Source organism: Miscanthus floridulus, chromosome 5 (assembly GCF_019320115.1).
Source record: "Miscanthus floridulus cultivar M001 chromosome 5, ASM1932011v1, whole genome shotgun sequence".
In the NCBI taxonomy this organism is placed as follows: domain Eukaryota; kingdom Viridiplantae; phylum Streptophyta; class Magnoliopsida; order Poales; family Poaceae; genus Miscanthus; species Miscanthus floridulus.
Window position 1 is genome coordinate 138,875,666 of NC_089584.1, and position 10,366 is coordinate 138,886,031.

At 49.3% G+C, this 10,366-nt stretch overlaps 2 protein-coding genes across 2 annotated transcripts; both read left to right on the plus strand.

Moving 5' to 3' along the window:
• Positions 1-454: 454 nt before the first annotated feature.
• On the plus strand, positions 455-6,994 carry LOC136453828 (lysine-specific demethylase JMJ705-like). Its single transcript, XM_066454385.1, has 7 exons — positions 455-1,428; positions 1,520-1,598; positions 1,687-1,754; positions 2,523-2,673; positions 3,125-3,765; positions 4,144-4,821; positions 5,172-6,994. The coding sequence occupies exons 1-7, from the start codon at positions 597-599 to the stop codon at positions 6,740-6,742; spliced, it is 4,020 nt and encodes a 1,339-aa protein (XP_066310482.1). The 5' UTR covers positions 455-596; the 3' UTR covers positions 6,743-6,994.
• A 1,316-nt stretch (positions 6,995-8,310) lies between these two features.
• On the plus strand, positions 8,311-9,420 carry LOC136453829 (cysteine endopeptidase Rep1-like). The gene has a single exon (XM_066454386.1). It carries the CDS (start codon positions 8,311-8,313, stop codon positions 9,418-9,420), a length of 1,110 nt encoding a protein of 369 aa, XP_066310483.1.
• The last annotated feature ends 946 nt before the right edge of the window (positions 9,421-10,366 follow it).

Here is a 10,366-nt window from a genome sequence, read left to right on the forward strand (position 1 = left end):
GCATAAGAGTTATAGCGCGGTTTGGCAAAATGCGGTAGCCAACCAAAGACTCTTAACAGTTAACATTCTCCGTCGCGGCACCAGAGATCACACACTCAAATCAATCATTAGCTACCATTGACATACGCAGGCGTACGCCACGTAAGCCGGGGGTCCAAGACTCAAGTCCAATACACGCACCAAAAACCACCAATGATATACTCATGGAAAAAAAAAACTATGTGCAAAAATGCCAAACCGCTGTCTGTAAGCGGAAAACCCGGAACCGCCCCGCTGCGCCTGCGGCGCTGCCGCCTGCCGTGTACCAGCGAGAGCGCCGCCCGCGGCCGGCACCGTTTCCCTTCCAGGAGCGCCATCAGCAACCGAAGCAGCGCCAGCGGTTGCCGTAAAGCGGGCACACACGCTCCCTCTCCCCTTCTCCAGTCTCCACTCCACTCCCGAGTCCCGACTCCCGTTCCCCTCCCAATTCCCAAAGGCCAAAGCCCCCCAAACCAAAAGCCCTCCTCTGCTCCTCCGCTCTGCTCTGCTCCGGCCAAATGTGCGATTAGCGCCGCCCGCGAGATCGATCCCCGCGCGGCCAAGGATCGCCCGCAGCCATGGCGTCCTCGCAGGGGGAGTCGGTGCCCCCGTGGCTCAAGTCCCTCCCTCTGGCGCCCGAGTTCCGCCCCACCGCTGCCGAGTTCGCCGACCCCATCGCCTACCTCCTCAAGATCGAGCCCGCCGCGGCGCCCTTCGGCATTTGCAAGATCGTGCCACCGCTCCCGCCGCCGCCCAAGCGGACCACGCTCGGTAACCTCTCCCGCTCCTTCGCCGCGCTCCACCCGGACGATCCCACCCCGACATTCCCCACCCGGCACCAGCAGCTTGGCCTCTGCCCGCGCCGCCCGCGGCCCGCGCTCAAGCCCGTGTGGCTCTCCTCCCACTGCTACACGCTCCCCAAGTTCGAGGCCAAGGCTGGCGCCTCCCGGAAGGCGCTGCTCGTGCGCCTCAGCGTCCCCGCCTCCAAGCAGCTCTCGCCGCTCGACGTCGAGGCGCTCTTCTGGCGCTCATCGGCCGACCGCCCCGTCGTCGTGGAGTACGCCAGCGACATGCCTGGCTCCGGGTTCGCCCCCTGCGCCGCCCGCCCGACGCAGCTGCCCGCGGCGAACGTGGGCGAGACGGCGTGGAACATGCGCGGCGTCGCCAGGAGCCCCGCTTCTCTGCTGCGCTTCTTGCGGGAGGAGGTGCCCGGGGTCACGTCGCCGATGCTCTACGTCGGCATGATGTTCAGTTGGTTCGCCTGGCATGTTGAGGACCACGACCTGCACAGCCTCAACTACATGCATTACGGGGCTCCCAAGACGTGGTACGGGGTGCCGCGCGACGCTGCACTTGCCTTCGAGGAGGTGGTGCGCGTCCATGGATATGGCGGGGAGGTGAACTCCTTAGGTGAGGCGCCCGCATTGCATCGTTTTCTCTGTTCTCTGCTATTGTAACTGTCGCTTGATTTTGTATTTCGGAATTTTGATCTGGGGTGCAGAAACCTTTGCAATGCTGGGTGATAAGACGACGGTGATGTCCCCTGAAGTGCTCGTGGATTCAGGGATTCCCTGTTGCAGGTGTTTCTACTGCTTCCTTCCTTTACCGAATGACTTCCTATGATACCTTCGGTCGTTGATGAACGGTTGGTTCTGTGTGTCGAAACAGATTAGTTCAGAATGCAGGGGAGTTCGTGGTTACTTTCCCCGGAGCATATCACAGCGGGTTCAGTCATGGTGAGCGGTCTCAAAAGCTAGTCTCCATGAAAATCTTCCCTTTTTATGTTGCAGAGAGCAATGTAGAATAATGCCTGGCTCATTAAGTCATTATATTCTACTTTTTTCTGACTCATTGCTTAGTCAACTATGCCTGCCCGAATAATGTCTTAATGTGACCCCATTTTATCACTAGATTTGTGGAACTAGATATGCCTTAAACAGTAAGGTAGTTTGGCAAATTTTATGTCCATGTGATGTGGACTGATTTATTAGGGAATGGTATGGCGGGAAAGAAAACTCCTTTTTTGGCTTAAACATTCAAATATGGTAGATACGTTGCGTAACGGATACAAGGTGTAACGGAAGAAAATAAAATGGCAGCGGATTGTTTGAGCTTTAGAACGGACAAGTGTAGGACATTTACGCTTGGGTTTAACATTTGCCAATAAAAGGAAACTATTTATTCTTCAGAAACTGAACTATTTCCTTTCTGGTAAAGTTCTTCAGTTTCGCCTTTTACCTATTAGGTTTGGTCATGCAACTCTGCATTGAGTCTTTGTAAATCCATGCCATATAGACTGCCAGACTGGTGTGTAGTATGCAAATGCAAGGTACATGTTTGCCGAAATGTAGCAGTGCATGTGCATATGGCCACATTAAGATTTCCTTCTCTATCACATGCTATTGGAAAAGTAAGCTTAGGCTGTTATTTGGTCACTGCTTTGCTGTCTATTGTGGTTAGTACTTCCGATCAGCTTATGAGGAAGTTTTTTTTGTATGTGGCAGGGTTCAATTGTGGGGAAGCATCAAATTTAGCCACTCCTGAATGGTTGAGAGTTGCAAAAGAGGCAGCAGTCCGCAGAGCTTCCATCAATCGTCCTCCCATGGTTTCGCACTATCAGTTGCTCTATGAACTTGCGCTGTCATTATGCTTGAGGTATTCATCACATTTTACATGCTTCATAGTGCAGATTTTTTTTTCTTATGAGATAGTTTTTGGCCTGCTGCATCCCGTTTGGGGAAACAAAAAAGAAAGAAAAACTGATTTCACTGCCCAATTTGGCTGTAGTGCTTGTCTTTTCGTGGGTTCAACTTCCATCATTTTATCAACAACAGTATTGGGCGTGCTATAAAGACCTTCCATCTTATTAGTTACTTATATAAGGTTCTATTCTCAGTGGTGTCTATGTCTGATATCTCCATTTGGGTTTCTGCAATATGAGGCAATAATTTGCATAAGATTTCTGCTTTCTTATATTACAGTGACCATGTATCTGTTATTGGAGTTGCATTCTTTTCTAGGTCCTTCTATGCTGCAAGAAGCCTCTCATTACATGTGTATCTGGACCCTTTTTTATTTGATTTGGCTTAAACTTGTACATTTCTAGGGATCCATCAAATGGAGCTATGGAACCACGAAGCTGTAGATTGAAGGAGAAGAAGAAAAGTGAAGGGGACCAATTGATCAAAAAGATATTTGTGCAAAATGTTATTGAAGACAATAAACTACTTGGTCATTTTCTAAGTGATGGGTCTCCTTGCATTATTCTTCCAGTCAATTACAATGATGGCTCTCCACTATCAACTTTGCTCTCAAAATTTCAGTCAACAACTGATTCCAGGATATCGCATGACCAGTGCAGTAAGACAGAAGCTCCGAAAGACTCAAGATGCGTACCAATGGATGGGGCTGACAAGAACTGGGAATTGTCGTCATCCAACAAAATTTCATTGTCAATCTGCTCGGGAAAGACAGTCCCACCTACAACGTGCATACATGACTGTGCAAACGTGTCTGGCTCATCATATGCACATAATGCAGAATGTGACAAGGGGGATATTTACAGTGCTGCTGGGCTTTTAGACCAGGGTTTATTATCCTGTGTCACTTGCGGGATTTTGAGTTTTTCATGTGTGGCAGTGATCAAACCAAGGGAGTGTGCAGCAAAATGGTTGATGACTGCTGATTCTAGTTTGATCAACGATCGACTTGCTAGTTCTGGAGAACATCATATATATGCATCACAAGGTGGGAGGACAACTGGTGGAATTTTACTAAGTCATACTCTTTCAATTGACACTGGACACATGCTGTATTAATTCTTCTCCCATTGGTGAATTCTGAAAGACCTTTAGTTCAACCTCTGGTGTTTTAGTTCTGAGTTATTTCCTTTCATTTTCTTGTCATGGAATTGAATAGTTTATGATGCGTATCTTATGTCTGGTTCCTCTCCCTGTGATATTAGTCTATCTGCATGCATTTCGCCATCATAGACACTTAAACACAGCAAGAAATGCAGGAGCCTGTGGAAGGTGCAGTGTTCCTAGTGTAGTAGTTGAACTTTATAGTTTATTTCATATTTCAAATTGCATCTGATACATGTATGTAATTTTAATCAACATGCAGGATCAGATTCTGAAATGAATGGCAATAGTATAATTTCTGATGCTGATGCTGCGCCTCTCAATGGGCATTCTGCTCTTGATCTTTTGGTATCAGCTTATGGAGATCCATCAGATTCTGATGAAGATGTTATGAACAAAAAAAATCAGGTCCCTGATGTCTCCAACGAATTAATAAATCACACATTTGAATCACAACCCAATACTTCAAATAATGGTGATTGTGATGGAACAAAGGTGTCCTCAAGTAGTAAAGAACGTCAACAAGGACCAACCTCCCAGAGCTCAAAGTGTATTGGTAACTCAAACACCTTGAATGGACCAAAAGGTGTTCGCACTAGAAATAAGGATCTACTTAAGATGGTGCTTTCTGAAGGTTTTCAACCAAAAGATATATATTCAGAGATGCATAAGAAGGTTCAGTGTGAACCATCAAGCTCAAACAAGACTTCAACGGAGAGTCCTTGTGGCACAGATTATCATGTTAGCCATAACAGTGCTACAATCTGTATGGACAGCAACAGAGGCTCTACGACTATGGTGAACAACTTAGTTACATCAGTTGTGAAACCTGATAAGGATTCATCAAGAATGCATGTATTTTGTCTTGAACATGCTATTGAGGTCGAGAAGCAACTTCAAGCTATTGGTGGTGCCAATATTTTTCTTTTATGCCGTCCGGGTCAGTCACTAGGCTTCCTCAGTCGTTACCCTTTTCTAATGCAATGCAATATGTTCCTTTTTTTATCAACCATTATGAGCACTTGCTTCATGATCTTCGAGAGTGCATGAGTTCATCATTGACCAAACTATTACACTTTGAATACATTAACACATGTGCCATTGGACATATTGTCCTACATTATCATCCTTTCTGATTTGAGGGCACATTATACTCTCATTAGCTTTGGTGAAGTGAGAATAAGTAGGTTCAGACCTTCATTGCTCCAGATCATAATAATTACCAAATAACGACCACTGCTTCCTAGGTTCTCAAAACCTTAAATGACATATTTGTTATCATTTGTACAGAATATCCCAGAATAGAAGTAGAAGCAAAATTGCTGGCTGAAGAAATGAAATTTGAGTATGATTGGAAGGATATTCTTTTCAAAGAGGCCACTATCGAGGGTAGGGAGAAGATACAGGAAGTTGTGCGGGATGAGGAAGCAATACCAACAAATAGTGATTGGGCTGTAAAACTGGGCATTAATCTTTACTATAGTGCTAATCTTGCTAAGTCTCCTTTATACAACATGCAAGTGCCATACAATAGAGTTATCTATGAGGCATTTGGCTACGGTTCTCCCAATGACTCACCAGTAAAGCTGAAGACTTATTCCAGAAGGCAAGTCCGGGCAAAGAAAATAGTCTTGGCTGGCAGGTGGTGTGGGAAAGTATGGATGTCAAACCAGGTTCATCCATACCTGGCTGACAGAATCAAAATTCATGAGCCGGAAGAAATTGATGAAACCTTCCCTTCTGATCAGAAATCCAATGCTGAACCTGTTGAAGATTCAAGTAGAGAGGCAGCCTCCACAAGAAAGAGTAGCAGCAGAGCAATCGAAGGAAAAACAAGCAAGAGGGAGAAAGAACCATTGGAGAAAGCTAATGTCAAGAAGCCAAAATTTACTGAAGAGGACAATTCCAAATCATTAGAAGGTACTGCTGAAGCCTCCACACAGAAGATAAAGAGCAGAACAGTTCTAGAAAAAATAAGCAAGGAGAAAGAACATGTGGAGAAAGCAAATACCAAGAAGCTAAAACATACTGAAAAGGTCATTTCGGAAGCACTAAAAGGTCCTTCAGAAGCCTCCTTCCCTGCACCTGCTGGGATGGTATTCCGCAGTAGCTCTAGGATTGCCAATAAGAAAAGCATGTTGAAATCAAAGATGGAAGAAGAGGATAATGGCTCAGCTAACCGTCCAAAGTCAAAGGTTGAAGATGACAAAGATAACCCTGCTGGCCGTTCAAGAGCAAAATCACTAAGTCAAAAGACTAAAGTAGACGCGAAGAAGAAAACAAAGGAAACTAGAGCAGAAAAGCGAAAGTCTCCTAGTCCAGCTTCTCAGGAGGATGAAGAAGAGCAGCCATATGATGTTGAGGGATGTTCTATCACTAAACAACGGCTGTCTTTACATAAGAAGGGGGCTAAAATAGAAGAAAAGCAGCAAATGGAGAAATCTAGATACAGAGGAAGGGCTCCCCCAAGTTCTCCAAAGCGCAAGGAAGAGTATGCGTGCGACATTGAAGGCTGTTCCATGAGTTTTGGCACAAAACAGGCGCTGTCTCTGCATAAGAATGATATCTGCCCAGAGAAGGGCTGTTGCAGGAAGTTCTTCTCGCACAAGTATCTGCTGCAGCACCGCAAGGTTCACACCGATGACCGTCCACTGAAATGCCCGTGGAAGGGCTGCAGCATGGCGTTCAAGTGGCCATGGGCTAGGACAGAGCACATGAGGGTTCACACGGGTGACAGGCCCTATGTTTGCCCTGAACCAGAGTGCGGGCAGACATTCAGGTTCGTCTCTGATTTCAGCCGCCACAAGCGCAGGACAGGCCATGCAGGCATGCCAGCCAAGAAAGCGAAAGCAAAGAAGTGAGGCAAAGCAGCAGCAACTTACAGTAGTCGTGGAAGGAATAGAAGACAGTTTGTACATTCCATTAGCTCCCAGAACCCCTGATGGTCTCTGCTCACAGTTCCATTAGTTGGTAGTTAAACGGGTTCTAATGAGCCCACAATTTGGTTGGTCCCTTTCAGTAATTTGGTTATCATTAAGACATTAACTAATTCTCATATAATTATCCTTGCCCGTAGCCCCGTACTTGGTAAACAGGCGGATATAGTTGGTTGCCTGTCGTTCGTTGATCTTTTGCTGGATGATGTCTTAATTATGGTAAGCACAAGATCTGTCTAACCCTTTTGCCTTGGTGGTACTGTTTCTTCTGTTTGATCCCAGAGTTTCTCTAGGCTAATTCTAAGACTGTCTGTTGCCACGTGAACACGGAAGGGTTCGTTTGCTGTCGTAGATCTGTGTTTGATGTTAGCTGCCGCCTACCGGCTTGGGCATGTTGCTACCAAGGCTTGAGATTGCCTGCCTGGCGCGTCAGCGTCATGCTGGAGATCCCACAAGAGAACATCTGCTGACCAACCCTGAAAACTGGTATGGAGGCCCGTGAAGCAGGACACGCACTTCTGACGAGTTCGTTTTCCCCTTTCCGGTATTTCTGTTCAAGCACAACGACTTAACCTCGAAGGTTTCTGCCCAACCGTTAGCACTGCGCGGGGGGTTTATGCATCAATTGACAGTGAAAATTTCAGAAGAAGGCGTCACCACTTCCGGTTACTGTCTTTTTTCTTTCTTTTTTTGGCCATCAACCGAGACTTTTGAGAGTTGCGTCGCCGTAATGTGTATTGCTGGGCGTCTGGCTAAAACTACACTCTACACCTACACGTAACTTGGGTATTCACTATTCAGTTCTCCTAAGAAGGCGTGAAAACGTCCAAGAATCTGTAGAGCATGGGAACGCAATCTTGTCCCTGTACCGCAGTCACAACGCCCAGAATCCTTATCGCAACCGACTTGCAACCATAGATTCATAGTACTCGTAGCTCCTCGGCCTCAGCGACCACCGCCATTAACGCCGCCTGTGATCAGTGATCTCCTCGACGGCCATCACACATGGCTACCGAGTAGCATCCATAAAACTGCTGCACACATATCAATACGGCCGGCCCGGATCGGCCACCCCCACCACGAAGGCACCGGACGCGAACGATCCATGGAAGGAGACGCGGATGAATCTAGCCTGAATCTTCGACGCCCCAGTGGGCAGCCCAAGAGCCCAGCCGAGGCAACCAACTTGCTGCCGCACAGCCGCAGCCATCGGCCGGTCTCGGCCTCAACTCCCGAGCTGAATCTGTCACCATCTCCCCCCGCTTTCTGTTACCGCCATCAATTCAAATCAAATCGTTCCCGCCGCAAAGGCAAAGGCGGCAAGGCGCCTCTCGCCGGCTCCGCGCTATAAATACGGCTCCTCCCTTCTCGTCCCAACCCATCAGCTCACACTCCAACAGCCGAGTGATCGAGCTCCCCAGTCGCTAGCACAGCCAGCCACTAGTAACACAACACAAGGGTGCTAGTGCTAGGAGGTTGCAAGCACTAGCAGGATGGCGCAGCTCGCTAAGGCGCTTCTCCTTGTGGCCCTGGTGGTCGTGTCGGCGGTGGAGCTGTGCCGCGCCATCGAGTTCGACGAGCGGGACCTGGCGTCGGACGAGGCGCTGTGGGACCTGTACGAGCGGTGGCAGACGCACCACCGGGTGCACCGGCACCACGGCGAGAAGGGCCGCCGGTTCGGGACCTTCAAGGAGAACGTGCGCTTCATCCACGCGCACAACAAGCGCGGCGACCGACCCTACCGCCTCCGCCTGAACCGCTTCGGCGACATGGGCCGGGAGGAGTTCCGCTCCACGTTCGCCGACTCCCGCATCAACGACCTCCGCCGGGCGGAGTCCCCCGCGGCGCCGGCCGTGCCGGGGTTCATGTACGACGACGTCACCGACCTGCCGCGGTCCGTGGACTGGCGGAAGGAGGGCGCGGTGACCGCCGTCAAGGACCAGGGCCACTGCGGCAGCTGCTGGGCTTTCTCCACGGTGGTGGCCGTGGAGGGCATCAACGCGATCCGGACGGGGAGCCTGGTGTCGCTGTCGGAGCAGGAGCTGATCGACTGCGATACGGACGAGAACGGGTGCCAGGGCGGGCTCATGGAGAACGCCTTCGAGTTCATCAAGTCCTACGGCGGCATCACCACCGAGTCCGCGTACCCGTACCACGCCTCCAACGGCACCTGCGACAGCGTGCGGGCCCGGCGCGGGCGCGTGGTGTCGATCGACGGCCACCATATGGTGCCAACCGGCAGCGAGGACGCGCTGGCCAAGGCCGTGGCGAACCAGCCGGTGTCCGTGGCCATCGACGCGGGTGGCCAGGCGTTCCAGTTCTACTCGGAGGGCGTGTTCACTGGCGATTGCGGCACGGACCTGGACCACGGCGTCGCCGCGGTTGGCTACGGCGTCAGCGACGACGGCACGGCCTACTGGATCGTCAAGAACTCGTGGGGCCCCTCCTGGGGCGAGGGCGGCTACATCCGGATGCAGCGCGGCAACGGCAAAGGCGGCCTCTGCGGCATCGCCATGGAGGCGTCCTTCCCCGTCAAGACCTCGCCCAACCCGGCGCGCAAGCCCCGCCGCGCGCTCATCTCCAGGGGCACCTCCTCCCAGTGACAGACTGAGCCATCTCGGCGTCGTACCACACACAGCAACTGGCACGTAAGTATACGTTGCCAAGATGACATACTACTACTGTTTGATGTTTGCTTGTACTATTATCGATTGGGTTGTACTGATGACAGTTTGATTGTGCCGGTCTCGATCAGAGACGATATATACATACTAGAATAAATAAGTATAGCAGCGCGTGTGCGCAACAAAGTAAGATTAGGCGTGTGATATCAAAGTTTGTGCTTGTAATGTAATACGGTGTGGCATATGCACCGGGTTATGGTATATTGAAGGAGCTATGCGTAAGCTAGCAGTTGTTGCAGTGCATGCTTGCCGTGCTTGGATATGCCTGTGTTCTTCATCTTCTACCATCGGTGGCGTGTCCGCGTGTGAGCTGTGACTTTCGCAGAGGAAGAGGATCTCCCTTTCAGTTACGCCAATTGGATCGGTAGTATAAGCGGGAATGTTTAATTGGCGACATTTAAATCAGAATCCGGCTTGTTTATAACTGACAATATGTATATTTATGCTGCACTCTTCATGGACTGGGCTGGATTTCATTCAGATACGGCATGCTCGCGTGTACAATTTCCACCGGATTTTTTTTTTTGAATTAACCAAATTTTGGTAAAATACATACCGCTGGCCTCTCCTTGGAAAGGAAAATTCTCGGGCTTGCTCGGCGGCTCTTTACTGTAGCGTTGCGGCGGCTTTTTTACTGTAGCGTGGACTACTCATTTCCACCGATAATTCTTAAAATCGATCAAATTTTAGCGAAAATGTAAGATTTGCGGCGCAACAGAAAGAAATTTTTACATTTATGGCTCCATTTCTGCACGGAAGTGAGCAGAGACTAGGTCCTTTAGATACAGGTACTAGTAACAGTTAACAACTAAAAACTAGTATTATCGGATCAAACATGCATTTGCTAATAGGTATGTTAGAAATT

Coding starts and splice junctions, on each gene's coding strand:
- LOC136453828 (XM_066454385.1), top strand. CDS start 597: ATGGCGTCCTCGCAGGGGGAGTCGGTGCCCCCGTGGCTCAAGTCCCTC. Junction 1,755..2,522: donor TCACAGCGGGTTCAGTCATG/GTGAGCGGTCTC, acceptor TGTATGTGGCAG/GGTTCAATTGTGGGGAAGCA. Junction 3,766..4,143: donor TCATATATATGCATCACAAG/GTGGGAGGACAA, acceptor ATCAACATGCAG/GATCAGATTCTGAAATGAAT.
- LOC136453829 (XM_066454386.1), top strand. CDS start 8,311: ATGGCGCAGCTCGCTAAGGCGCTTCTCCTTGTGGCCCTGGTGGTCGTG.